Raw genomic sequence first — 26,349 nt, 5'->3', positions numbered from 1 at the left:
TGTCATGTGAAATTGTGATGAACACAAAAAGAAATACACTTGATTTTTAAACAGGGCATTTCCTTTTTTTTTTTAATAATATATTATAAATACTTTTTCCATTTACCAAAGTTCATTAAAGAACTCCCCAAAATATTAAATTATCTTCATTCTTCAGGAATTATTCATTCACAGAGCAGGCCACCTACAGAAAAAGATTTATTTTAGAAAAGTCAGATTTCAAACATCAGGCCAGACTTATGAATTTAGGGAATTAAGACCGCTAGAAATGAGCGCCTCAGCCAAGTACTATTAACTACCGGTCACAATTATGCTAAACCAGTCACAAAATAAAAGATGCAAATTTTAAAATTCTAGTTTTGTCTAACTAAAAATACTACTGAAACTGTTCAATCCATCACACTGTTTAATCTTTAGATGTCTTTGTTGAAGTAAAACTATGTATTTATTTTCTCAAAAATATCTTCCCAAAAAGGCTAAGGCAGTTTATTTTTAGATACTCAAAAGAGATTTGCTAACCCCTCCTGATTCAAGTATGTTTGGCAAAGATGTATGAAGTGAAAAGCAAAAGGTTAGCTCTACGCACAAGGCATTTCCAGTGGAAAGTTACTCACTTTATCTAAAGGGCAAAATAAGGGAACCCCTTTGCAATCCATTTATAGAGATCAAAAAGGGAGAGGAGAGAAGATAGGGTTGCTGGTCTAGTCAGGCTGTACCAGGCTTCCCTCCAGACAGCTCCCACCCACCTCCACTCCCACCCCCAGGCCCAGAAGACAGAGAACAATGCTAAAAGGGTAACCAAGTAACCTGGGCTAGCCAACTCTCCAGTCTAAAGCAAGTGCTTCCCTCATCTAGCTATTCCCTATAATTGGTTTAGAAAAGATGAGCCTCATCAACAAGAAAACATCTAAACTCTGTTTTCTAAAAGGCTCAAAGGAAAAATACAGTTAAGGAAAAGGTTTGAGCAGGAAAGATAACCCAAAATGAAGCCACTCAACATCTCAAGAGATAGCAGTCCATAGCAAACACTGGTATTCTTGCTACTGACTATATCACATATAAGTCTCTGTGTATAAACCTCGGTGATATCCTTGAGTGTAAAGTTCTTGACAGAAGAGATCCTGTCCTTCTCATTTTGGCATTTTTTTAGGGTCTTAAACAATAAGTATCTATTAAATAAATATATGTTTGAATAGCAGAAATAACCCTTTTCCTGGATTTTCTCAGGATATTTTCAGACAACTTAGATACTCAAAAGAGATTTGCTAACCCCTCCTGATTCAAGTATGTTTAGCAAAGATGTATGAAGTGAAAAGCAAAAGTTATAAGTTGTGCGCGCGCACGTGAAGTCAGCATATTTTAAGCATATTTCAACCTACTATTAAGTTCTGTTAAACTTAATAAATACCGATTATCACCACCAATAAGTGCTAGTCTTCTAATTTCTTTCAATAACTTTAGCCTCCCAAATGAGTTCTCCAGGTTCCTTCTGAATCCTAAAGGCAGAAAGATACGAACTGCCTTTTCCTCTTTAAGTTTTTCAGCAGGTTTTAGGTTCCTCTAGTTTTGCTTTCAGCAAACAAAGCAGTCATAAGACAGAAGAAAAGTGTTTAGAATCATCACCATCACACACCTAATTTTTCTTAGTTCTCAATTCTCTGCTTTTGCTACTATTAAATCTTTCAATAGTTTATATCTAGAATTATCATTTCAGCTTAAGCCACTGGTTCTTAAAGAGGGGCACACTTGAAAATTATCTAGGAGTTTCTAAGTCAGCAGGTGCAGATCAGGGCCCAGGCTTGTCAGTTTGGGAAAATATTCCTCAGGTGATTATAAGGTACACCTCTGGCTGAATGCAGCCTACTTTTATATTAAGTCCCAACCTACTGATTTCAAGATACAATTAAGACCTACTTTATTTAGGAAATAACATTAATATCTATAAAGGATTTTAAATTTGGAACTTTCATAATCATTACTGGGAAGACCTAAGGTTGCAAAATATTTTTTCTTTGAAGTTATCCTCAGAAAAATGTGGTCTACCAGTCTGAGAAATATCGATTTAGTTAAGTTTATCTCATAACAGTGCAGACAGCACTGTTGGATTTTACTCTACAGCCAATGACCTGGTTACTGAGTTATATACCTATGCATCTCAACAACAAGCCTTTCTAATTAGCATTCATTATCAAGTTTTCAGATTATGGATCAAGACTATGCTAAAAATGAATATATTTGCAATAAAACCTCATTAAGTTCAAGGAGTAAAGTGTTAAGTACTGTGCTGGCTGGCTCACTTAGTTGGAGTGTTGTCCTGTTCACCAAAAAGGTTGTGGGTTTGATTCCTGATCAGGCCACATGCCTAGGTTGTGGGTTCAATCCCCAGTCAGGGCAAGCACAAGAGGCAACTGATCGATGTCTCTCTCTCTCTCTCTCTCAAATCAATGGAAAAATATGGAGTGAGGATTAAAAAAAAAAAAGAGACCTGGACTCTGGTTTTAATTTTACCATCTATCTACTCAACTTCAGCAAGTCTTTTTGACTTCACTGTTCCTCCACTTCCCCATGGAGGTTAGAGAAACAGAACATCTGTTCCTCTTCCAAAAATTCTTAGAAAGGCTTTATGTGAATTCAGGTTGTTCTTCTAACTGGAGTTCAAAAATACATTATTAGGTCATATACTCAACAGACGTCAATTGAATGTCTGCTATCCACAACTTCCAAGATATAGAACATTCCTTTCTAGTTTCTATTCGACAGTTTACAAAGCCTATTCATACATATATCATTTAATCATCACAACGACTCTGTGAAGTAGTTTGGTCACATATTATTATCTTTGCTTTACAGATGAGGAAACCAAGGTTCAGAAAATTAAGGACTTGCCTAAGATCACGCAATCAGTTAAACACCAGGTTTTCTAAGTCCAAAGCTCTTGCATTTTCTTCTCCACACAAATGAAGAACATAGGAATTACTCTCACTCTGTTCCAATAACATAAGAAAACTAAGCTATCTTCTTGGTCCTTGTGAATATATGCTACTTATAACAACTGTACTACCTTTGTGATATACATGTAGTCCCAGAGAAGCTTTTGATGTTCCTAAAATCAGCATTTAAAAAAATCATTTTTTATCAAGGCAGGTTTAGCCCTAGCCAACATAACTAACTAGGAAGAGAGATTATGAACAAGTGTGGAGGAGAGACTGTTCCATGACGTGATCGCCGTCTGTCCAGAAAACTGGACCTGGGCCAGAACAAAGGTTGCTTTTTGCAAACTCCCTTTATGGATTATCTGATCTTAATTGTTCATTCTGACATAAACCAGCAACCCTCCCTTGCCTCTCCTATGTGCTGGTTCTGGAACAGGTTGTCATCCTCACCTGGTTGCATTCACATACTAGTATCTGTGACTATGTCCCTGTTTACCCCATATAATTTTCTGGTACCTAAAGGGGTGCAGGGATCTATTTTGTCTTGCAGCTGCCCAAGAAAGGCCTCATATGTAAATTTCCCTTAATAAACTCCATTAATTACCAGACTGGATTGGTCAGCCTGTTTGTTTAGTCTTTCCTTGCCCTCCACTTAGGGGGTATATTTTCAGTCTCAGGGCTCTCCCCTGGATCTGTGTATACTAACAAGAAGAAAACTGTGTACAAATGTTGAGATTCCATGTCTTTAAAAATAATCAATAGATATATTTATACTTTTTAAGACCACAGCTCCCCACCCAAATTTACTTATTTTACAAAATGGTTCACCATGACCATCTAATCTAAAAGCTTACTGTCTCATGTATACACAGAGCAGATACACCATAACATATTTAAATCACAAAACTTATTATGGTTCTCTTTTTTATAAATAAAAAGTACAGAGAAGATTAATGTCTTGATGAACATCAAATATAACTGCAAATATTTAAATATTTATTTAAATAAATTAAATATTTAAATATCTAAATAAAATTAATGTTACTATTTAAATATCAAATATTTAAATATAAGTAAAACATATGCTAAGCTAGACATCAGGAGAACCAAAATTAAGCTTGAGTATTTTCAGCCTAGACTGTTTTCCACTACATACAGTGATACTTCTTATCAGTTTGGGATAAGTTCCTTACCCCTCCAATTTTACAACTTAATGAGGAACACTGGCCACATGTGAAATTCCAAAGAGGCAGGAAGGAGGTGAAAGGGAAAGAAGCCAGGCTCTCTATTACTGTTATATTGGTATGTGGCTTTGGCATTATCTTTCAGCTTTTAAGTTAAAGGTGGTGGTGTGACGTGTGTGTGCGCACGTGCGCGCACAAAGCAGAGGGAGTCTGCCTGGAGACAGGTTCCAGTTCTGATCCTCCTAATCCACCTCAGGAATCATTTAATCCTTATAGAACTTAGTTTCCTCATTTACTTATTCATTTAATAATCCTCTAATGAACACCTACTATGTGCTAGGTACTGTTATAGGTCCCGGGGACAGTGAGTGAAACAGAAAATTCCTACTCTCTCAGAGATTGCATTCTAGTTGGAGTATGATAAATACATAATATGCAAGCAATGGAGTTAAGAATAAAACAGGTACTAGCCCTATGTGGCTATTAAATAAAACTAAAAATACAGTTCCTCAGTTTTATTACTCACATTTCAAGGGCTCAACAGCCACATATAGTTAGTGGCTACCATACTGGAGAGTGCAAGTACAGAACACTTTCATTATCACAGAAAGTTCTATGGGACAGGGCTGTGATAGAGATAGACTGATGGGGAAGGGATACTATTTAGATGGAATGTTGAGGGAAAGCCTCTCCAATAAAGAGGGATTTGAACAGAGGCCTGAATGAAGTGAGGGAGTCAAGTTGCTATATGGAGGAAGAGCTTCTAAATGAAAGAAAAGCATTTATTAAGGTTTCTTTCAGCATTAAAATTTAGATTCAAAGTTCTTCAAAAAAAAATGGCCTGAGGTTTTAATTAGAACTTTATTAGAATAAGTACAATACAAAAAAGAAATAGCAAAAAATCCATTTTTGTTTTGCAGAAAGCAATGCTTCATGTGTTGCCTACTCCCTATTTAAAGACCTACATTAGAAACAAGGAATAGAGAATATTTTCCTTTCAGTTCCTTTAAATTGTACAACTGAATATTATGAACTTCCTAAGCCATGATTCCTTCTGACTCTAACATGACTCTAAAGGTTTTTGTCAAGCCCTTTCTTGAAAGCTATATTATCCCCTTCCCGAATCCACTGAATGCCTCTCAATTTATTAGCATCACTTACTCCTTACATTAGAAACTGAAGTTATTTTTTAGTGATACTTCAGCACGTGAAATGAACTACTTTTCAGATAGAATGTTGCCCAATGACTGCTGTATCTGTAAAGCAATAGAGAAATCTAAAGCAATGAGCCTATGTATTACTTTCCCAATCAGAGAGTACCATGCTCACCATTTCATATCTTAAATCCCAGGGCTCTCATGCACTCCTTGTGGGCCTCAATTAGGTGTCCACAGTGCTCTTCTCCTTTCTCAATGATGCTACAAAACAAAATGTATTTGTTATAACAAAGTAGGCATTAAGCATATTAGCAGTAAATAAGCATGCATAATAGGATGTGGAATGAGGCAGAACATAGGTCTGATGGAATGTAGTAAGGAGTTTTTTTAAAATGCTATTATGCCAAATGGTTTTTTGGGGGTGTGGGGCCTCGTGATAGTTCCATGCTCATAGATGGTTCACAGATAACTAGTTTATTTTGGCATGTGTGTGTGTGTGTGTGTGTGTGTGATCTTGACTAGAAGCAATAAGTATGCACATCAACTACTGCCTCTGGTCTATATCTAAGGAATAATACTGCTCTATAATAAGATAAACTGACTGAATATTTACATTAAATAAAGGACAGAGAACTTAATTTTTAGGCTGCTATCACAGAGGAATTAAATTTTTGATTCTGCCCAATATGAAAATATACCTAAATAAATCTACTTGTTTTGGGGCTTGAAAATATACCTTTAACAAAGAATCAAGTTAAGCTAAATTAAATTATAAGTAAAAGAATTAACTCCTGACTATAGATATTTGGGGAGAAGCCACAGTGGTCTGAGGCAATAGATACAAAAGTAATTTAAAGAAGGGTAGGTTCTCCCTCCATCTAAATCCTACACATCCTTTAATAGCTCAAGTACTGCCTGAAAATGAGTGACTGCCTAGAATGGCAAGCTCCTTATGAAAATAACAGAAATCGTTTCTTGATCATTTATTGAATGCTATAAGTACTGTGCCAGAAATTTGATGTGGCTTATATCATTAACCTTTACAGTAATCCTGGAGGCATACTTTTATTAGGCTCATTTTATAGACAGATAAGGCAGATGACATGTTAAATAACTTGCTCAAAGTCACAAAGTTGGTGGAGCCGGATTCAAACCTTGATCCTGGATCCCAGAGTCTTAATCATGACACTACACTATCTGAAGTGTAGTGTACACTATCAATAAGGACTTATATTGTTTGTTATATGGAAGAAATTTCAGTCTTTTGTGGAGGAGGAACAAACTTTACCCTACCCTCAAGTTCTTCTGGCTTGAGACATTAGCAAAAGAAAAGAACCAAATTTAATGCATATATATGTATGGGAAACCTGCATACAACAGAGTCAGAGACTCCACATGCTCAAGAGGTTGAAAGATAGAAAGGGAACATAGACATATAAGACATCCTGATCTAGGGATGAGGTAAAGTGCTTTGGGAGCTTCAAAAGATCAGTGCAGGATTTCAAAAGCAGATGCTTAGTAAAAAGAAGTTTGTCCTGCCCCATAAATAGGTCAAAAGAGATTATTTCTGATTATCTCTTATGGATAAAGTCCCCAATTCAAGTTCTTCTAGGTAGTTAAGAGGGAAGGGGAGGGGGAGAGGCAGAAGGGTCCCTTTAGCTTAAAACAATCTGCAAATCACAGAAGCACTTCTTGGGTGACTTGTTTTGAATTCCCAGTTTCAAATTCTCCCTCCACAATATTATTTGCAAAGTACTGAGCATTAATAAAAAGCAACAGAGCTCCTACAACTCTTATTAACCTCATTATGCCACTTATGATTTCTTTACTTTTCATGTAAGGACAAAAAGGAGCGGGGGGGGGGGGCGGGGGGGAGTGTACATTCACATTATCTGGAAATTCCTTCTAGTAAGATTAGTTTCACGATAGGAGCTGTATAAAATGAAAACAAACAAAAGCTTTTGTAGATTGATGGTAATCTAGATGTACTATTTAGAACACTACAATGTTAACCTAACAGTCACAGACCGTTGATTTTTAAATTATCTACCTAAGGGTGGGGTGGCAGGTGGGAGGGAGGACACGATGCTTTTAGTATCCTGTGTCCCACTATGTCTAAATTTTGGTAGGCATTACCAGAAAATCTTTGGTCTTGCTAAATCTTCTATAATAGCCCATACCACATGGTATAGCAATTACTGGTATATGTCTCCATTAACTTAAAGTTCCTTTAAATCAAGCAGCAAATGTATCCACCTCTACACCTTCCGACCTAAGGTATGTTCACAAACGCTTCCAGGAAGAAATGAGTGTGTGACGCGAGCTCGAGTCAATCTGACCTCTCTCCTATCCTTCACCCGTTTGCGCCCCACCCCGCCCGGAGCTGCGAGCTCAGCCAACCACACAGACGACCAGGAAGCCGGCGGAGCTCAAATAACCCCGAAGGGCGCCGCTCAGCAAAGCGAGGGCCAAGACCGGCCCAAGGCGGGGCCCAAGGTGAGGAAGGAAGCGCGGGGCGCCGCCGCCGGGTCCCAGGCTGTGCACTGACCACGCATCGCGCGCCTTCTTGGTCTCTGGGCAGGCGCAGCAGGGCTTCAACGGCTTCTTCTCCTGCGTCTCAGAAGTGGCAGGGCTGGCGGCCGCCAGACCCGGCATCTTGCAAGCTGAAAGCAGCTACTACTAGGAGAACCCGGAACTCTGCCAGCCTCCCCAAACGATCTAGTCACCCGCCGCCACTTCCGGCGTCAGGTCTAGAAAGGACAGGAAGTTCGGCCTCGTTCAGAGAGAGGATAAAAAAGGGCGCTTGCGCAGAAGTGGCTAAATGGCGCAGGCGCAGAGAGGCGAGATGAAAGGGCGCGGAGAGTTTATTTATTTATTATTGGTACGTGCTCCTAGCGGAACCGAACCTGGAACCCTCTGGTCCGTAGGCCAACACGCCAGCCGCCAAGCCAAACTGGCCACAGCAGGATGTGGAGAGTTTATAACAAAGGTTGAGAGAAGCCTATCAGACGTCATTCAAGCTCTCCACCCACGGTGAAGCTCTAGAGCAGTGGTTCTCAACCTTCCTAATGCTGCGATTCTTTAATACAGTTCCTCATGTTGTGGTGACCCCCCCCCCCATGAAATTACTTTCATTTTTACTTAATAACTGTAATTTTGCTACTGTTACGAATCGCCATCGGAAATATGTGCTTTCCGATGGTCTTAGGCGACCCCTGTGAAAGGGTCATTCGACCCCCAAAGGGGTCACGACCCACAGGTTGAGAAGGACTTCTCTGGAGCTAAGGATTTGTCCATGCTAAACCAGAGAAACCACTGTTGAAAGCCGGCTCCTCTTGAGTAACAGATTAGTTCTCTATTTTAGGGTGGGGTGCTGCCTTCTTCCTGCCCCACTCCCCCAGTCATTCATTGACCTGGTTAAAAATAAGTAGCAAAGACAGTGAACAATGAAATTACATAAGTATTGAAAAAAATTTTCCCCTACCACCCATGCCTCACCCCATACACTTGAAATCCGCAGCTAATTGGTGTCTGTAGCTCTCTCCTACTGATTTAATTATGAATTGTTCAATCAGGGCAAGTATACCAGTTAATAAAATTGCAAAATATCTTTCCTTGACATTTCTTGAATTCAGTTAGGTAGATAAGTAAACTGATGCCTGTATTGTTTGCAATAGAATGTATATACCCGTTACATTTTTTGTTTTTGTTTTTTTTTTCCTGTAGAGAATCACTGGACAAAGGAAATGCACTTATTTTTTAAAGCAGGACTTCGTGGCATTGTTTAAGTAGTTACCTGATGGTAGATATTTTGAGTAATCAAACTTTCAATATCACCTAACCAAGGTTTGTTTCTGTATTTCAGAGATTTAGCTCGGAATCCAAAGGTGTTCTGAATGGGTGCTGAATGGGAATGGTTTCTATATTCTTATTTTGCAAGTTACTAAAATCATCCCCATTTTGTCATCTAAATACTTTTAATAAGCATTATTTTTACTTCACTATGGATTGGTATGCTTAATAATATAACACATTGCCCTTATATTCTCCTAAATTCATTCTTACATACTATCATCAGTTCTTTCAACTAGGTGTTCACTCCTGTTGTTTATTATCTTGCCACTCAAACAATGTTTCTTGGACTAGCAACATCAACATCACTTGGAAACATACAATAACACAGTTCAACAAATCATTTGGGAAAGAAAATAAAAGAGAAAATTAAACATCACATCAAAAGGAGGAGCACTGGATGCTTTCAAGGTCTACATATGAAAGGTCAAACTAAGAAACTGATAGAACTCACTTCCTTTCTCTCTAAAATCAATAAAGGGGAAAAAATTTTTTAAAAAGAAACTGATAGAAGATTGTGGAAAAGGATGGGGAACAACCTACTTGACAACATTTCAAAAATACAAATTGCAAGTAAAAAAATTGATGAATTCATTACATCAAAATAAAGAAGGAGGCCATTAAACTGATGTGGTCTAACCAAAATCACAGTCTGTAAATGCCCCCAAGTTACAAAATCAAAAGGTTAAGGATAACCAATCACAAATAGCTAACTGTGCTTTAAGCTGTAGCCAATCAATAGTTTCCTTATTTTCCTTCTGCCTTTTCTATATAAAAACCTTTTCCTAAGCTCCTCTGTGATGTCTTCCTAACCACTTCTGGTTTGGCACTGCCCCACTCAAATCAAATTTTGCTCAAATAAACTCAAATATTTTAATATACCTCAGTATGTGTGTGTGTGTGTATATATGTGTGTATATATATATATATATATATAATTCAATATATTATCCAATATATTATCCAATATATATTATCCAATATATATATGTATTATCCTATATATATTATCCTATATATATATATTATCCTCACCCGAGGACATTTTTTGCATTTATCTTCAGATAGAGCAGGAGGGAGAGAGGGGGGAAGAGAGAGACAGAAACATCAATGTGAGAGAAACACATCGACTGGTTGCCACCGACACAACCCCAACGGGGGCCAGGGACAAACTGCAACCAAGGTACATGCCTTTAACAGGAACCAAACTCGGGACTCTCTGGTCCGTGGGCCAACGCTCTAATCGCTGAGCCAAACAGGCCAGGGCTCAGTTTATTTTATTTTATTTTATTGTTTAATTAATTAATTAATTTTTTTGTTACAGATGTTTCTCCTTTTTTTACCCCGTTGGCCCCCCCTCCCCACCCCACCCCTACCCCATCCCCAGCTCTGTTGTCCATGTCTATTGGTTATGCATACATGCATGTAAGTTCTGTGGTTTATCTCCTCCCACCCACCCCCACCCCCTCTTCTGAGGGATGTCAGTCTGTAGGGCTCAGTTTATATTTTAAAAGACACTATGGACAACGTTAACAAATAGATGACAAGATGGTAAAAAAAAAAAAAAAATTGGAGTATCTAAATCCAACAAGAGGTTAATGTCTAGAATAGTTAAGGAGCACAACAGAGAAGACCTTTTAAATTGATTTAACATGTCCTATGTAAAAACCTCAAGTGAGATTTTAACTAGCAATATACTATTATCTTAAGTCTCTGGGGCTCTTTGCTATTGCTATACTTGCTAATTCAGTAGGCAGCAAGAATTGTGATGGTGACTGTAATGGACTTTTTCTTAGGACAGTCATGTTATTGTATGACACTGAATAGAGACATTAGCTATGAATGGCACCATGCAGTCATTCTGTGGATGGGATGATAGTCCTGGTAATGTAACAAGTAACAACGAAGGAAATACTTTCTAAAATTCCTCCATGATAAAGGTATTCTGAGCTATTTTTATGCCTAACTAATCCCAGGTGTGGAGTCTTTATCTTTAACAATAAAGTGGGTAGTTGAGGTTGGTAGAGGAGTGACACTGGGAGAAGAATTACAAGGCTCGAATTCTCACTTGCCTGGTTAACAGGTTCAGAAGTAATTTTATTTTATTTTATTTTTTTTAATTTTTTTTTCTTTTTCCTCACCCGAGGACATTTTTCCATTTTTTGTACAGACAGAGTGGGAGGGAGAGAGAGGAAGAGAGAGAGAGGGAAACATCGATGTGAAAGGGACACATCGAGTGGCTGCCACCCGCACGACCAACCAGGGCCGGGGACAAACTGCAACCAAGGCACATGCCCTTAGCGGGAACCGAACCCGGGTCTCTCCGGACCGCAGGCGGGCGCTCTAACCGCTGAGCCAAACCGGCCAGGGCCAGAAGTAATTTTAAATAGTATTAACATTTCTGCCTCTACAAAAAAAAAAAAAAAAAAAAAGTTTTCCAATATTCACAGTTAAGTATATGCTGTATACTATTCTCTATAGCTTTTCAAGAACTCCGAAAGGTCTGAAGTTTTACCCTATTTGCCTGCCACAGTTCCATGAATACTAGTAGAAGCCAGCAAACTGCTAGGTCAGAGATAAAGGATAATTTACTATGCAGCAAAGTATCAGCATTTTTGTACTAGTTCCCTGAGCCCCAATTCCCACAATGTGATGTGAAGAAGGCTAGAGAACATCTATTTACATACACACTGGGTTGCATCACAAGAAAGGAACAATGAGCTTAGGAAACCCAAATCTTTAATGATGGACAGTAAGAATGTCTGCCCTTTGCTCAAAAGTAGACACTATCTCTGTTGTCCAACATGATCTCTGTTTGTGTCTCCTTCACAAACAAAGGGAGACAACCCCCCCCCCATTTTTTTTGTTTGTTTGTTTCTCTGCTTATTTAAGGCAGAGACAAATAGAAACATGAGAGACCCATGAAGAACCATCTCCCAACATGGCAAAGTATAACTATCATTTTAATGAAATTTTATTATTAACTAGTATCTCTCTCTAATATCAAACTTGGTTCTATACTAGAAAACTAAAAGACACAGAACCTAATTTCATACAAATTGCATATTCATCATTTCTGTCTGTATAACAATATTACCACAAACATAATGATAATACACCTTTATATATCTTAATAACTTCAATATGTCTCAGTTTCTATGGCTTAAGTGGTTCCTCTAATTAGAGTCTCACAAGACTGCAATCAAGATTTTGGCTGAGATTGTGGTCTCATTTGAGGTTCTACTGGGGAACTATATCTCACTCAGATTGTTGGCAGAATTCAGTTTTTTGCAATTGCAAAAGTTTTTGCAAGAAACTGAGGGATTTGATTTCTTGCTGGCTGTGGGTTGGAGGCCATCTTTAGCTCTGACAGGCTACCTGCAGTTCCTTGCCACATGGGGTTCCCCAACATGGCTACATGCTTCTTCAAAGCCAGCAAGGGAGTGAGCAATTCCAGCCAAATGGCTACTGCAATCTATGTAAGATATTCTTGTACTCACACATATCCCATTATGGTTGGTATATTCTATTGGTTAGTGTCTTCTGATGTGTTTATGGAGGGGGCTGGCTATTGACTACTAGAGAAAATTTATCTGATAGAGTGAAGTCTTTCAGAGTTTTTAGCTGAGACCTCAAATGATGAGGAGTCAGCAGTGAGAAAATGCGAGGGAGGGCAGGATGAAGAGTGTTCTGAAAGAAGAAACAGAAAGTGGGCACTATAGCTATACCCACAGACAAAAAAATATTATCATACCATTTATAGCATTGCATTTGTTTCTATGTCTGTTTTCTCCATCATCCAGTGAGCTGTACAATCTCAAAATTTTCAATATTTCTTTCATAGTAGACAGTAAATTTGTTTAATAGATAGTTGGATGTATTCATTTAGGAATCATTTTATTAAGCTTTCAAGTAGCAGTTACTTCAGATATACTGTGCCCTCAATGAACTGACAGTTGTGGAGAGCAGAGTTGCAAACAATTACTAATACAAGGAGGTCAATACTATTGGTGCTACTACAGCACCAAAGGAAACAAAGAAGTCTCACTCTGAGGATTTAGGGGGACTACATAAAGGTGGCAAAATTAGCGCTGAGTCTTGAAGAATACCAATTAGTTGGGGGGGGGGGCTAAATAGGAAAAGGCATTTTAGGCAAAGAAGTCAGCTTGAGCAAAGGCTTGGAGGTGATGAGGTATATGGCTGGCCTATAAATAAAACCAGTACTATGTGTGGAAAGAACAGCAGACTAGGAGGCTTATTCAAGAAGTGTCTGGGAATCACATCAAAAGAACAAAGAAGCCAACTCTAAGATGTGCCACCAGCCCAATGGGATAATTTGGGCCTCATAAAGAATCATGATCATAATGGGTTAAAACATCAAATGTGTAAAAATAAATGCATGCATAATTATATTAAACAAACAAAACCTTATTGGTTATCATTTCTCTAAAATTTGATAATTAAAGTGAAAGAATCTAGTCTTTTTCCAGTCTTTCCTCTAAGATCCCTGTATTTTAGGATAACCAATGAGCTGATGAAAGTTCTTTTTATAAAAGAATCCCAGGTAATAAAGAAAATTATTGAAAGTATTAGAATCATTGTTCTAGGATAAGAGACAAGAGGCATACCAAAATGCAACATGAAGACTTTTTAATCTTTTGATCAGAACAAATCAACTATTAAATGACATCTTGGACACAACCAGGGAAATTTGAATACAAACTGAGTATTAGATGATATGAAAGAATTATTAATTTTGTTGGATGTGATATTGGTGGCTACGTTTAAAAAAATTTGTATCAGTTTGAGGTGCAGATTAGTTTAAGGGTAAAATAATGCCTGGGATTTGTTTTTAAATAAGCAAAGAGAGGGGAAGGAATAGATGAAATGAGACTGGCAAAATGTTGATAATTGTTGATTCTTGGTGATAGGTACATAAGGAATCATTCCTAAAAGTGGATTCACTTCTGCCTATTTGAAATTTCCCATAATAAATAGTCTCTAAAAGCAGAGCTAGCGCCTACACCACGCGATCTTCAGTTAATTGAACGCCAGGGGTCAGTGGTAGCAGTGAGTGTTTCAACAACCACAGTTACGGAGCCCTTAAAACACTGATGGCTGTGGGGTCAGAGCTCAATGTGCCAAGGCTCAATGTTCAGGAGCTTGGATCCCTCAGCTTGCAGAAGCAGCCCCGCAGCAAGTAAAGGGGACGTCCGAAATGAAAGCTCCACTACTTTAGAAGGTTCTGAGATTGCCCAGGGATTTCCGGAAGAGGTTACAGAGTGTAACTGGCAAGTCGCTGCTGCATTTGAGCAGCAGCCTTTTCCCCAGCCGCTGGCCTTGCAGCGTTGAACCGGGTGGGCGGCTGAAAGCTTGGGGGTCTATTTCGGGAAGGTAGTGGCAAGTCAGGTTCACCGCCTCCCCGCCTGCCCCCGCTTCCCCCCATTCCTGCCATTTCTTCTCCCTTTCTTCCCCTCCGCCCTCTCGGCTCCCCTCCCCGCCACCGCGGATTCCTCATTCTCATTCAAGTTTTTCCCTCGCCGGGGCCGTCCCTTCCTTCTGAGCCCCGCCCCTCCCTTCTGGGGCCACGCCCTTGTTCGAGCCTCCGCCTACTGCTTCTCGCCCCGCCTCTCATCCTGGAGTTCGAGCCGAGGTTACCGTAGCAACGGGGCACGCAGCCGCTGGGCCAGCAATTTGGTCCCCTGCTGGTCGGAGGAAAGAGGCGGCACCATGAACCAAGTCCGGACCGCCAAGTCGCAGGGGTCTCAAACCCAGTGCGAGGTGAAACCGCGGGGCATCGTCTCCTCCGGTCGAACGTATGATTTCCTGTACGGTAAGGGCGGCCCCAGACCTCCCTCCTGAGTTGGGACCTGAACCAGGCAGCGGCGAACAAAAGACGAGCCTCGGGACGAATCCCTTGCCCCGGGTTGTCCTTTGTTGGGTCGGGGCAGCTCCGAGCCCTCCAGGTGGCGGCGCTCTCAGGGGCTCCTCCGAAGCCGCCGAAGCGCTCTACGCCTGCACCGCTCTGGGCCGCCTTACCCTTCGCCACCCCCTTTTCCTGATAATTTGCACAGCCCTTAGCAATCTTCCTGGGAGTTTTAGTATCCAAAAATGTATGCAATGATTTGCAGACTTGGAGAGTCGCTCAGCATTCCCGCGTTCAAACTGCATAAAACCTGTTCCCATTCTCTGGACACATCCAAATGTGGCATTACTGGTAAAGTGCCAGTTTATCTTACCTTAGTTTTTTGTTTTCTCTTTTCCTTTAAACGTATTCTTGTTCATTAATGCATTGCTTATAAACTAGGTCCACTGAGTCCTTTTGGGCCAATAAAACCCCAGTTCATTATAATGCCCTGATTGTCCATTTATGTTCTGTCTCTTATACTGGACCTTAAGGCTCTTTCAGTTCTTTTTATTTTTTATTTTTATCCTCACCCCAGGACACCAGGACATTTTTCTATTTTTTGTTCAGATAGAGTGGGAGGGAGAGAAAGGAAGAGAGAGAGAGAAACATCCACGTGAAAGGGACACATCGAGTGGTTGCCAACCAGGGCCGGGGACAAACTGCAACTGAGGTACGCGCCCTTAGCGGGAACTGAACCGGGTCTCTCTGGACCGCAGGTCAACGCTCCAACCGCTGAGCATACCGGCCAGGGCACTTTCAGTTCTTGTTCTGTACATTATTGTAGCTGTTTCAATATGTATTCCAGTGCTGGTACATATGTCAGGTGCCTCTTAAATGTTTATTAAATTATTGAATTTAATATTACAAAACTTATCATTGTTAACCATGATTTTTTTCAATTTTGCCTCAGTAGTCCCAGGCTCTTCACCTGAACCTTGCATCCTTTTAAACCATGTCACATGTCCTCTGGGATTCCTAGGGTCTCCTTTGGATGGGAATCCTATAGAGCACCCATTTCCTGATATAGGGGCTGTGTAATGATTGATTACATATTCTGGCCCGTGGTTTTCTTTTTATTCACTCTTGGTTTCATCTTATAAAATAAATCTGGTAAACTCCTCTTAACACATCACCATGTTTCTTTCAAAGGTAATTTGGGAATAGGGATAGATGTCTTTCTTCAGTCAAGACAGGCAATTAATTTATTAAGCTCCTTGTTTCTTTTATCCCTAAAAGTAACTTTTTTTTTTTTTTTCCCAGAGAGATTGCTAAAAGTTTCCATGTCCATCAGAATAGGTCAATGAAAGTTTGGACTGTTCTAATAAAACAGGCAGTCTCCCAGCTATTCACAGACAGGAAGCATAATGTAGCCAGGACAGGGACAGTCAGAACTAAGGTGCTCTAGCCCTCTGCTCAATTTCTTGGGCCTTATGGTCTTTCACCCTGTTGGGGTTAGCAGATTTAGCAAATAAAAACAGAGGACACATTACCCTGGCTGGGTGTCTCAGTTGGAGCATCATCCCGTACACCAGAAGGTTGTGGGTTTGATTCTGGTCAGGACACATGCCTAGGTTGCAGGTTTAATTCTTGACTGGGCATATAAGGGATACAACCGATGTTTCTCTCATGTGGATGTTTTGCTCCTTCTCTCTGTGTCTCTCTCTCAAAAATAAAAAAAACATATTCTTGGGTGAGGATAAAAAAAAAATACAGGGCATACTTAAATTTGAATTTGAGCCTTGGCCAGTTTGGCTCAGCGGTTGGAGCGTGGGCCTGCGGTCCAGAGAGACCCAGGTTCGGTTCCTGCTTAGGGCACGTACCTCGGTTACGGTTTGTCCCTGGCCCTGGTTGGGTCATGCAGGTAGTGGCCACTTGATGTGTCCCTTTCACGTCGATGTTTCTCTCTCTCTCTTCCTCTCTCTCCCTCCCACTCTATCTGAACAAAAAATGGAAAAATGTCCTCTAGTGAGGATAAAAATAAATAAATAAATTTGAATTTGAGATAAATAATGAATACTATTTTGGTGTACATTTTTAGTCCCAAGGAATATTTGGGTCATATTTATATGAAAAGTTATTCTTTGCTTATCTGAAATTCAAATTTAACTGAGTATCCTATATTTTATCTGGCAACTTAACCCTGCTTCTTTCTGTGCACATGTTTTCTTTTTCCTTCTTCCATCTGACAGAAAGCCACTTATGTAGAGATTTCTTTCACTATGACAGGGACTATACATCACTTCTTATCCTAAAGCTCACCACCAGTTGTATAGAGTCCTTATATATCTTAGCTGAAAATTGAAGAGAGAAATAAGATAAGTTGTTGGCTGAGGTGGGTGTGGGGGTAAATGGTACAAATATGAACATCTTCCCAAACTCTTTCACCCTTCATCTCCCCCCACCCCTCAGACCCAATGGTCTGTCAGTGTAGTTCATTGTCTGTTCAAGGCTTTTGCTCCTCTAGGGAACTTTGCTTGGCCATTGTCACTAAATGTAATTTTACTCGTCTGATCACTGTAGTGATTAAGATAAATTCATATACCTTACATTTGTATGGTGTTTTACAATGAACATTCTTTTACAAATCCTAATGGCCAGTCATTTATATACCATTATGCATTTCACTGCATTTTTGTAAATGCTGTGTATCATGCATTTTGTTTGAGGTGCCCACTATGCTTTGTCACTTACTTGAATCTGTACATTTGTTGATGGATTAGTAGCTACACTACTGCCCTGATAGTTAAAGTGTTTTAAACATTATGATATATTTTTCCTAATGTCCAAAAATATTTAAAAATACTTTCTAGGTTCATCATGAGATCTTTTCTCCTTTTTTTCTCGCCAGAATCTGCAATTTATTATACTTTCCCCTAAAAGTAGTCATTATGGCTCGGGGTTTGAAACACTTCCTCTCACCATTACTTGGTTGTGACAACTTCTTGGGCTTGTTAGAACTGTTTCTACAATATGGGTAAAGCGATCGAGGAGATCTCTTATGATTTTCATGGGAAAAGTTCCCTCATAAAATTCATGGGCTTTCAATAATATTAGGCCTGGGATCCAGAAGGATTGGGATTCAAATCTTTACTGCCAATCAGTTAGTTGCTAACTTCATGAAGCCTCAGTTTTATCACCCATAAAATGGAAGCCTAGCACCTAACTCATTTGGTTTTTGTAAAGATTAAGTAGAATATTGCATATAAAGCACCTAATTAATACCTGTCTAGGAGTAAGCAAGTGATAACCTGGTGATTTCTATTACTTGGGCGTCTCAGAGGCCTTTCTATTACTTGTTTTTTAGAATATTTGTGAGTTTGTTTGAGTCAAACTGACAACATACACTTGGAATGGAGATCTCAAATGCTCCCTTTACTGCTTTTTGAGCACTGATTATGATCACAGTTGTTGGATGAGGTGCAGAATGTGTAGTCACAAATCATACAGTATTGTGTCATTATCTTCTATAGATGGCAACACTATTTTATAGATACGTCTTCACACTCCTTATGGGAATAAGAGGAAAATGGTTTATTATTTATTATTCAGACTCAGAGGATATGCAGGCTGAACTAATTTCAGATGAACAACACAATTGCAACCATAGACCCGGTTGTATCTTTTAAATGATTTAAAACAAGAATTTGAATGGAAATTTCTCTTTACTCCATACTGTTCTTTATTGATTTTATTTATTTTTTTATCCTCACCTGAGGACATTTTTGCATGTATCCTCAGATAGAGTGAGAGGGAGAGAGGGAGGAAGAGAGAGAGAGAAACATCAATGTGAGAGAGACACATCGAGTGGTTGCCACCTACACGACCCCAATCGGGGCCAGGGACAAACTGCAACCGAGGTACATGCCCTTAGTGGGAACTGAACCGGGACTCTCTGATCCGTGGGCCAATGCTCTAACCGTTGAGCAAAACTGGTCAGGGCCATACTGTTCTCAATATATTAATTTTTTGTTGAACTTTGGAGAAATAACTTAATCCCATCATTAACATACTTGTAAACTTAAGGGGTGAATTCTGAAAATGGCTAATTCTATTTATCTCTTATTAGAGAATGACATTTTCTTACCATGTTGACCCATTCAGAGATAACATACTAAGAATTTGCATCTTCTCTGTGTACTGAAATGGGAAGTAGTGCCCAAATTTATTGTTTCTTTCACTTGCAAATGGGCATAGTGTGTGTATACATGTTCTTTCCTCTTGGACTATTTCCTGGGCTTCCCAGAACCAGAAACTGGTTTGTTCATAGAATAGAAGGAAGCATGTTTAGGTTATGGTGCTTGAGAATATGTTAGGCCTTTTGTTGCATTTCAGTTTTATAAACTGGTTTTGGAATGCACAGAAAAGAAATGCATCTAACAGACTCTCAATGGTGGTAGGGTAACAGGGCTATGAGCTGTTGTAGAATTAGGCAAGATCTGTTTCCTAACTTGTTTTCCAATTAAGAAATTACATTGCTTTGCCATTGTTCTCAGCCTAGGAGTAGATATATTCTGTTCCTTATCCTACCTTATTGTTTATTTCACAGACCCATTGTTTGTTGTGTCAAGTGAGAAAGACCACATACAGGCAAATACCCAAGCAATCCTGAGTCGAAGCAGACTGGTAGGTCTAATTCATTCACTAAGGCAGCCTGATGAGCCTGAGCCATCTGTTGTGGCTAACCACACTGGTAGGATTGACTTATCAACAAATCTCCACTGGTTTTTATATTCTATAGAAATTACTTTGCCATGATTACTAGGGGACAAAGGCATCATGTTACTTGCAGCCCAATGTAGGGATGAATTAACTAGTAATGAATAAATGACTTATTAAAAGCTAATTTATTTCAACGGGGAAGGTAATATATGCCTGTGTTAAAAGAAGTCAAGAAGTACAAAAGCATATACAGTATCAAGTAAATTCTAACCCTCTGCCCCTTCACATAATCATTCATTGTCATTAGTTTCTTGGGTATTCTTCCAGAGATATTCTACCCACATACCAATAACCCTTCTTTCTATGCCATATACATGCTTTTGTACCTTTTTAAAAAGTTTGCAATATAAATAAAATGTTTTAGAAAATCTGATGGTATAATTTTGTCCTTTTTCTCCCTGCCTCCCTGTGCTAACATTAGAGAAAAGTTCCTAGGTTTAGGACCATGTTCAGTAACCTGATCCATTATCCAAGATACTCTCTATATTGGAGCAAGGCAGATCCCGTCCCACCATTTATCAGTCGGGAATGGAAGGGACATGAGGAGAAATGCAGAGAAATCTTCCAGCCACTTGCTGTGTAAGTGTTTAGTAAATTCTACTGCTAATCAGGTTTTTAATGAATGCATTTTTCTTTATAAAATATTTATTTTGCATTATTTTTAAATGTAGAGTTGTGATTCTATACCTAGGCCAGTTGACCCCAGATTCTCTCTCTTAACCCCTTTGACCAAAACGAGCCTGATTCAGGAGCAGTGGTTACAGGTTATTGGTTAGTAGATGTTCTCAGAAGGTTGGCGTGAATATATATATATATATTATGACAGCTTGCCACCACAGGTAGAGGTGACTGAATTTGTTGTTCTCTTGATCCACCTTAGACATTGGAAGTATACTTTTCTGGTAGTATCTAAATGTATGTTTTGGAGACTTGTAGCCTAAGCACCTTCTGAGATAAGTCTCTTGAATTCCTTATTCTTTTAATTATTTACTAGTTCATACCTAGTAAATTTTTATTTTAAATGCTACCTTTCTGCCTGAACATCAAAAGTTGTTTTTTAAAACTTTTGTTATTCTCATGTGCTATTAATTAAAAATTGGCATTTTTAAGAATGTAGGATTTCATAAATTGACTCTTTTCTTGTTTTTTTTTTTTTCATAAATCAAGTCATTTATTTTTTTTAAATGAACTTAACCATTTTTTTTTCAATTACAGTTTACATTCAATATTATTTTGTATTTATTTCAGGTGTACAGCATAGTGATTAGATAATCACATATTTTACAAAGTATTCCCCCTGGTATCTCCTGTACCCACCTGACTCCATATATCGATTTTACAATTTTATTGACTGTATTTCCTACGCTGTACTTTGCATTCCTATGACTATTTTGTAACTACCAATTGTACAACTTAATCCCTTCACTTTTTCACTCAGTTCCCCAACCCTTCTCCCCTCTGGCAACCACCAGTCTGTTCTCTGTGTCTATGAGAATTGACTCTGAACTCTCACTTCCTCTTGTTTGCTCCAGGTTTCCTGGCTCAGGGAAAGTAATTATATCTGCTTTGCAATGTCGGTCAGTCAGATGTGTGTTATAGAAGACTTGGCTCTCAGTCTGGAATGCCCTTGTATCCTCTACTTTATAGACATAGAAATAGCAAATAGAAATTATATTTGGAAGTGTGTTAGACTTGAATAATGTTTTCCTGCTTCATTTTAGAACTGACACTTATTTTCAGATGCCTAAAGAAGTTTGTGAAGATCCTGATGTTACTGGAAAGAATCGCTATAAGTATTTTGAAAGGTAAAAAGTAATTACTAATGAATATGAGCCCTGATATTAGAGAACATCTTCAAGATTCTGATAGCTGCTATCATTTTTAGGTGCATGCAGTGTACCAGGCATTGCTTTAAGCACTTTACATATATATTTAAATTTTCACAACAGAAATGTGTCATAGGATATATTATCCCCATTTACCAGTAAGGAAGCTGAAACTGAGAGAGGACAATAAATTGCTCAAGATCACTTAAGTCAGCAAGTGGCAGAGCTGGGATTCCAACTAAGTCTGCCTTGACTTCAGAAGTACTTAATTGCAAATAAGAATGTGTATATGAGAACAAAATGAAGTCATCGTATGAAATGAGATATAGTAGAGAGACATGACAGTCACAGTGCAGGGAAAATTGTTAAATGGGAGCAAAGAGATGACACTGGCTGTCTGTGTGAACGTTGCCAACACTAACATGGCCAAAGATTCACTTTGTTTCGTTGGTGATTAATACTCGCAAGGTAATCATATACTTAGATCAAATTAAAATCAGATGAGGATTTTCCTGTAGGTCTCACCTGAATTAGAAAAACAGTCTTGGTTCATCTACCTAGCTTCCTTGAGAAAGTAAGTTTGTAATCCACATTATTATTTACGAGCAAACTCCTTATGGAAATTTTATGACACTGACTTTTTCAGAGAAACATGAAATTCTTACCATAGTATACTCATTTCCTAGACTTTTGGGGGTAAGTTTTTAAAACTAAATCATTGGGAATTTTGGAACGTCTCAAGGAACTTAAGTGTCTGGGAGCTAAAGACCAGCTGAAGCCCAACTATAGGGCCCCGCTTCTCAAAATGGACCTGTTTCCCACCCGCAGAAAAGACCCTGGGAAGGTTGCTAAAAGTGCAGATTCATTGGCTCGGCCATATACTTTCTGAATCTCCTGGGCTAGCCTTGGGAGTTTGCATTTTAAACAAGACTCTCCCCACTGCCTAGTGATTTTGTACATGTCAGAAGTTTGGGGATATTCAAGCTCACTGATGTTAAAATTGGAGAAAGCTCAGAGTGCACACCAGGCAAGGTTCCCACGCGTGTGTTTTCCTCCCCGCCAGGCCTTTCCTTCCATTCGGTGAACGGATACCACTCAGTGTTGTGTGGTCACCAACCAAGTAAGTAACTGTTATTTGAAAACTTCTTTTTCTAGTTTATTTTATTTATGGTTTGCTTCCATATTTGTTTCCAGAAGACAGTTTTCTAGATCATTATTTTTCAAACTGAGCATCACAAACCATCAGATGTCATGCAATCTGCTAGTGGGTCACGAGCAGCATTTAAAATAATGAAATAGAATAGAAAATAACCAAAAGCATCAGACATATGGAGGATAAGTTGTTTTTTACTTATAACTTTTGTTTTAGATAGATGTATACATATATGTTCATATGTATATGATGGTTATGATGTAAAATATTTTTTATTATGAGTTATAATAAAAATAAAGTTAAAAGTGCTATAAATGTTCTTTTTTGCTTTCCTGAAACACACTTATTTGGCAACAGTTCTTCAACATTTTATCAAGAAAGCTAATCCGTCATGAAATATTTTTTGAATACTAGAATTCTAATCTACACAAACAATGTGTTGTACAAAAATAAAACATGATTTCTGTCCCAGAAGGCAGTGAACCAGGGTGAGAGGGATGTTGCCGGCAAGGGTTGAATCTGGGAGTCATGTGCAGTTCCCCTGTTTTTTATTTTAAGGTGAAGCAGCAGGTTAGATAAAATGTCTCATTAAAAATCTGATTTTTCTATGCTCTTTCTTGTGTCAATATAACTTTAAATTTCTATAACAGAAAAAAAATTAAGATATTCGTGAAATGATCAGGAAAAGAAACCTTTTTTTTAATCCTCACCCGAGGACATTTTTCCATTTTTTTGTTCAGATAGAGAAGGAGGGAGAGAGAGGAAGAGAGAGAGAGAGAAACATTGACATGAAAGGGACACATCGAGTGGCCGCCACCCGCATGACCCAACCAGGGCCGGGGACAAACTGCAACCGTGGTACATGCCCTTAGTGGGAACCGAACCTGGGTCCCTCTGGACCGCAGGCCAACACTCCAACCCCTGAGCCCAACTGGCCAGGGCAAGAAACCTTTTTTAAGGTCTCAATTTTCTGAATAGAAATGTAGCTAGGGATTGGCTTTTAAATAAGGATATGGTTACCCCTAGTGATATAGCATCTTTTGAATAAAATATGTTATAAAATGTCTGTACTCTGCAAGGTAAGTGTCAATTATGTTCCAAATTCTCCTCTGATCTTTTAAGACTGTGTATAGACACCTTAGGCTCTTACTTAGATGGAAATAGATTCTCTGCTCTCCCCTAGACAGAGCAACTATGTGTTGTCAGTTTACCTGGGTACAGCTGCAGACTTGTCTTCCATGAAATGCTTTGTATGAGCAAAGGGGGAGCTATGGAACAGGTGGACCCCTGTAGATACCTTTGGTAATTCTTTAAAAGCAGGCTCACTGAATCACCTGCTTTGGAGGTCATAATGACATCGGGTCTACAAGTTGCTCAATTAACGGTGGGCAGTTCTGAGGTCTACAGTGATGAACACTGGGTGTCTCATTCCTTTATAAATAACTGTGACATAAGGGATAAAGATTCCTTCTCAGAGTTAAACCTGAGAGTTGACACTCTAAGACTAGGTAGTCTTTTCTTACAAATGTTAAAAGAATGAATCAGGCCTGGCTGGAGTGGCTCAGTTGGTTGAGCATCATCCTGTACACCAACAAGTTGCCAGTTTGATTCCCAGTCAGGGCACATACCTGGGTTGCCGATTTGATCCCCTGTTAGGGCACTTTGGAAGGCAACCAATCAATGTCTCTCTCTCTCTCTCCTTCTCTCTCTCTCTCCTTCTCTCCCTCTCTCTCTCCCTATCCCCACCCCCTCCCTACACCCCTCCGTCCCTCCCTCCCTCTCTAAGCATGTACTCGGGTGAGGATTAAAAAAAAAAGAAGAAAAGAAAAAGAATTCCCCGCTGGTGTGGCTCAGTGGTTGAGCATCAACCCAGGCACCAAGAGGTCACCGATTTGATTCCCAATCAGGACACATGCCCAGGTTGAGGGCCCAATCCCAGGTGGGGGGCATGCAGGAGGCAGCCAATCGATGTTCTCTCTCATCGATGTTTCTCTCTCTCCCTTCCTCTTTTTCTCTAAACATCAATAAAGAAAAAAAAAAAATTAAAAAAAGAATGAATCAGTATTCCTGAGTGATGTCAACGCTGGGATTCTGGCAGGGTTGAGTTTCCGAGTAGAGAAGATATTTACCTTATGTTAGCAGAGATGTACTTGTCTGGGGACCAGCTGGCCTTCTCCAGCCAACCCCCTGTTTATGGCCAGCTGTTGGAGTTGTTACTTTGGATTCTATGTAAGCATCTTGGCAAAAGGATAAAAAGCTAATATTTTTAAAACGTTCAATGGTGGTTTCCAGTTCCACACTTAAAGAGTTTGGAAGTTGCCATTCTGTCCTAACAATAAGTAAAAAGCTAGAGACTGAAAAAATCAACTGTTTTTCTTGGATCCGTAGAGAAGGGAGGAGACGACAAACTGCTGCCCCAAGATGAGAGAAACAGACAGATGAATGAACAGGGGGAGTAAGCCTTCCCAGAAAAGAGATTAATGAGTAGAAACTGTCTTGGGAGCCAGTCTCAGGTAGGAGAACATGAACTATAGTTGATGAATTGCTGGTGGCTCATTGTGGAAATCTCTGAGAATTAAAATTTTTTTTTTTTTTTCAATCCTCACCCGAGGACATTTTTCCATTTTTTTTATTCAGGTAGAGCGGGAGGGAGAGAGGGGAACAGAGAGAGAGAGAGAAACATCGACGTGAAAGAGACACATTGAGTGGCTGCCACCCGCACGACCAACCAGGGCCGGGGACAAACTGCAACCGAGGCACGCGCCCTTAGCAGGAACCGAACCCGGGTCTCTCAGGACCGCAGGCCGACGCTCTAACCGCTGAGCCAAACCGGCCAGGGCGAGAATTAAACATTTTAAGAGGGCCTAGTCATGGGGAGTTTTTACAGTTTTGTGAGATTTCCCTCCAGGAGCTCAACAAGATTCTTATAAATATTGGAGGAAAATCCTCCCATGCTTTTGGCAGAGGGAGGAGAAAATAAACTAGAGCAGTGTGTTCTTCCTTACAAGGTGAGCTTTCAATAGAAACTACTTAACCACAGCCTAGCCTGCTGGGTTATTATCAGAGCCTAACTGACCTGGGTGAAGGGAAATACCTAACTCCATCTCCCTCTAGTCATCCTGCCCCACCTAAGGAGGGGAAGGACTGAGAAACACTTATGAAATTCACAGTCCAGAGACTCATTAAAAGACTGAAACCTAACATAGGACATTAGAATGCTTCCCCTCCCCTCCCCTTTCCACCATATTACTATTTACAGTAGTTCTTGCTCAGTATATCATATCTATCTGTCAAGTGATTAAAAAGCATACCAAGCCCTGGCCGGTTTGGTTCAGTGGTTGGAGCGTCGGCCTGTGGACCAGAGAGTCCCGGGTTTGGTTACCACTAGAGGCACATACCAAAAACAAAAATAATAAAAGGCATACCAAAAGGCAAGAGACACAATTTGTAGAGAACATAAGCATAAGAACCAAACATGGCAGGGATGTTGGAATTATCAGACAATGGTTTACAACAATTATGCTTAGCATGCTAGGGGCTCTAATGGATAAAGTAGATAGCATTCAAGATCAGATAGGCAGTGTAAACAGAGAAATGTAAATCTTAAAAAAAAAACT

The 26,349-nt window shown here is 39.4% G+C and overlaps 2 protein-coding genes across 3 annotated transcripts in view; one reads left to right on the top strand and one right to left on the bottom strand.

Annotated features, from left to right (window-relative positions):
* LOC118617707 (cytochrome c oxidase copper chaperone) lies at positions 1–8,038 on the bottom strand. The gene is made up of 3 exons (XM_036243684.1): positions 7,823–8,038; positions 5,447–5,535; positions 1–184 (listed from the first exon to the last, which is right to left on the bottom strand). The coding sequence occupies exons 1-2, from the start codon at positions 7,927–7,929 to the stop codon at positions 5,451–5,453; spliced, it is 192 nt and encodes a 63-aa protein (XP_036099577.1). The 5' UTR covers positions 7,930–8,038; the 3' UTR covers positions 1–184; positions 5,447–5,450.
* A 6,906-nt stretch (positions 8,039–14,944) lies between these two features.
* Positions 14,945–26,349, top strand: part of CFAP91 (cilia and flagella associated protein 91) — a 55,169-nt gene continuing 43,764 nt past the window's right edge. The window contains exons 1-5 of one of the 2 annotated variants that reach the window (XM_036243650.1): positions 14,945–15,005; positions 19,581–19,657; positions 20,175–20,332; positions 21,475–21,558; positions 22,643–22,699. In XM_036243650.1, coding sequence (XP_036099543.1) covers positions 14,945–15,005; positions 19,581–19,657; positions 20,175–20,332; positions 21,475–21,558; positions 22,643–22,699 — 437 coding nt within the window. The remainder of the gene's footprint in view (positions 15,006–19,580; positions 19,658–20,174; positions 20,333–21,474; positions 21,559–22,642; positions 22,700–26,349) is intronic. The other variant, XM_036243651.1, reaches the window with a different exon arrangement.

Source organism: Molossus molossus, unplaced genomic scaffold, assembly GCF_014108415.1.
Source record: "Molossus molossus isolate mMolMol1 unplaced genomic scaffold, mMolMol1.p scaffold_m16_p_5, whole genome shotgun sequence".
In the NCBI taxonomy this organism is placed as follows: domain Eukaryota; kingdom Metazoa; phylum Chordata; class Mammalia; order Chiroptera; family Molossidae; genus Molossus; species Molossus molossus.
Note: the sequence above shows the minus strand (reverse complement) of the source record. Positions and strands in the feature narration are given on the sequence as shown.

Bases quoted from the DNA above. Each gene is read 5' to 3' on its own strand.
- LOC118617707 (XM_036243684.1), bottom strand. From the start codon at position 7,929: ATGCCGGGTCTGGCGGCCGCCAGCCCTGCCACTTCTGAGACGCAGGAG. The intron at 5,536-7,822 runs GTCAGTGCACAG...TTTGTTTTGTAG, and splicing joins AAGAAGGCGCGCGATGCGTG to CATCATTGAGAAAGGAGAAG.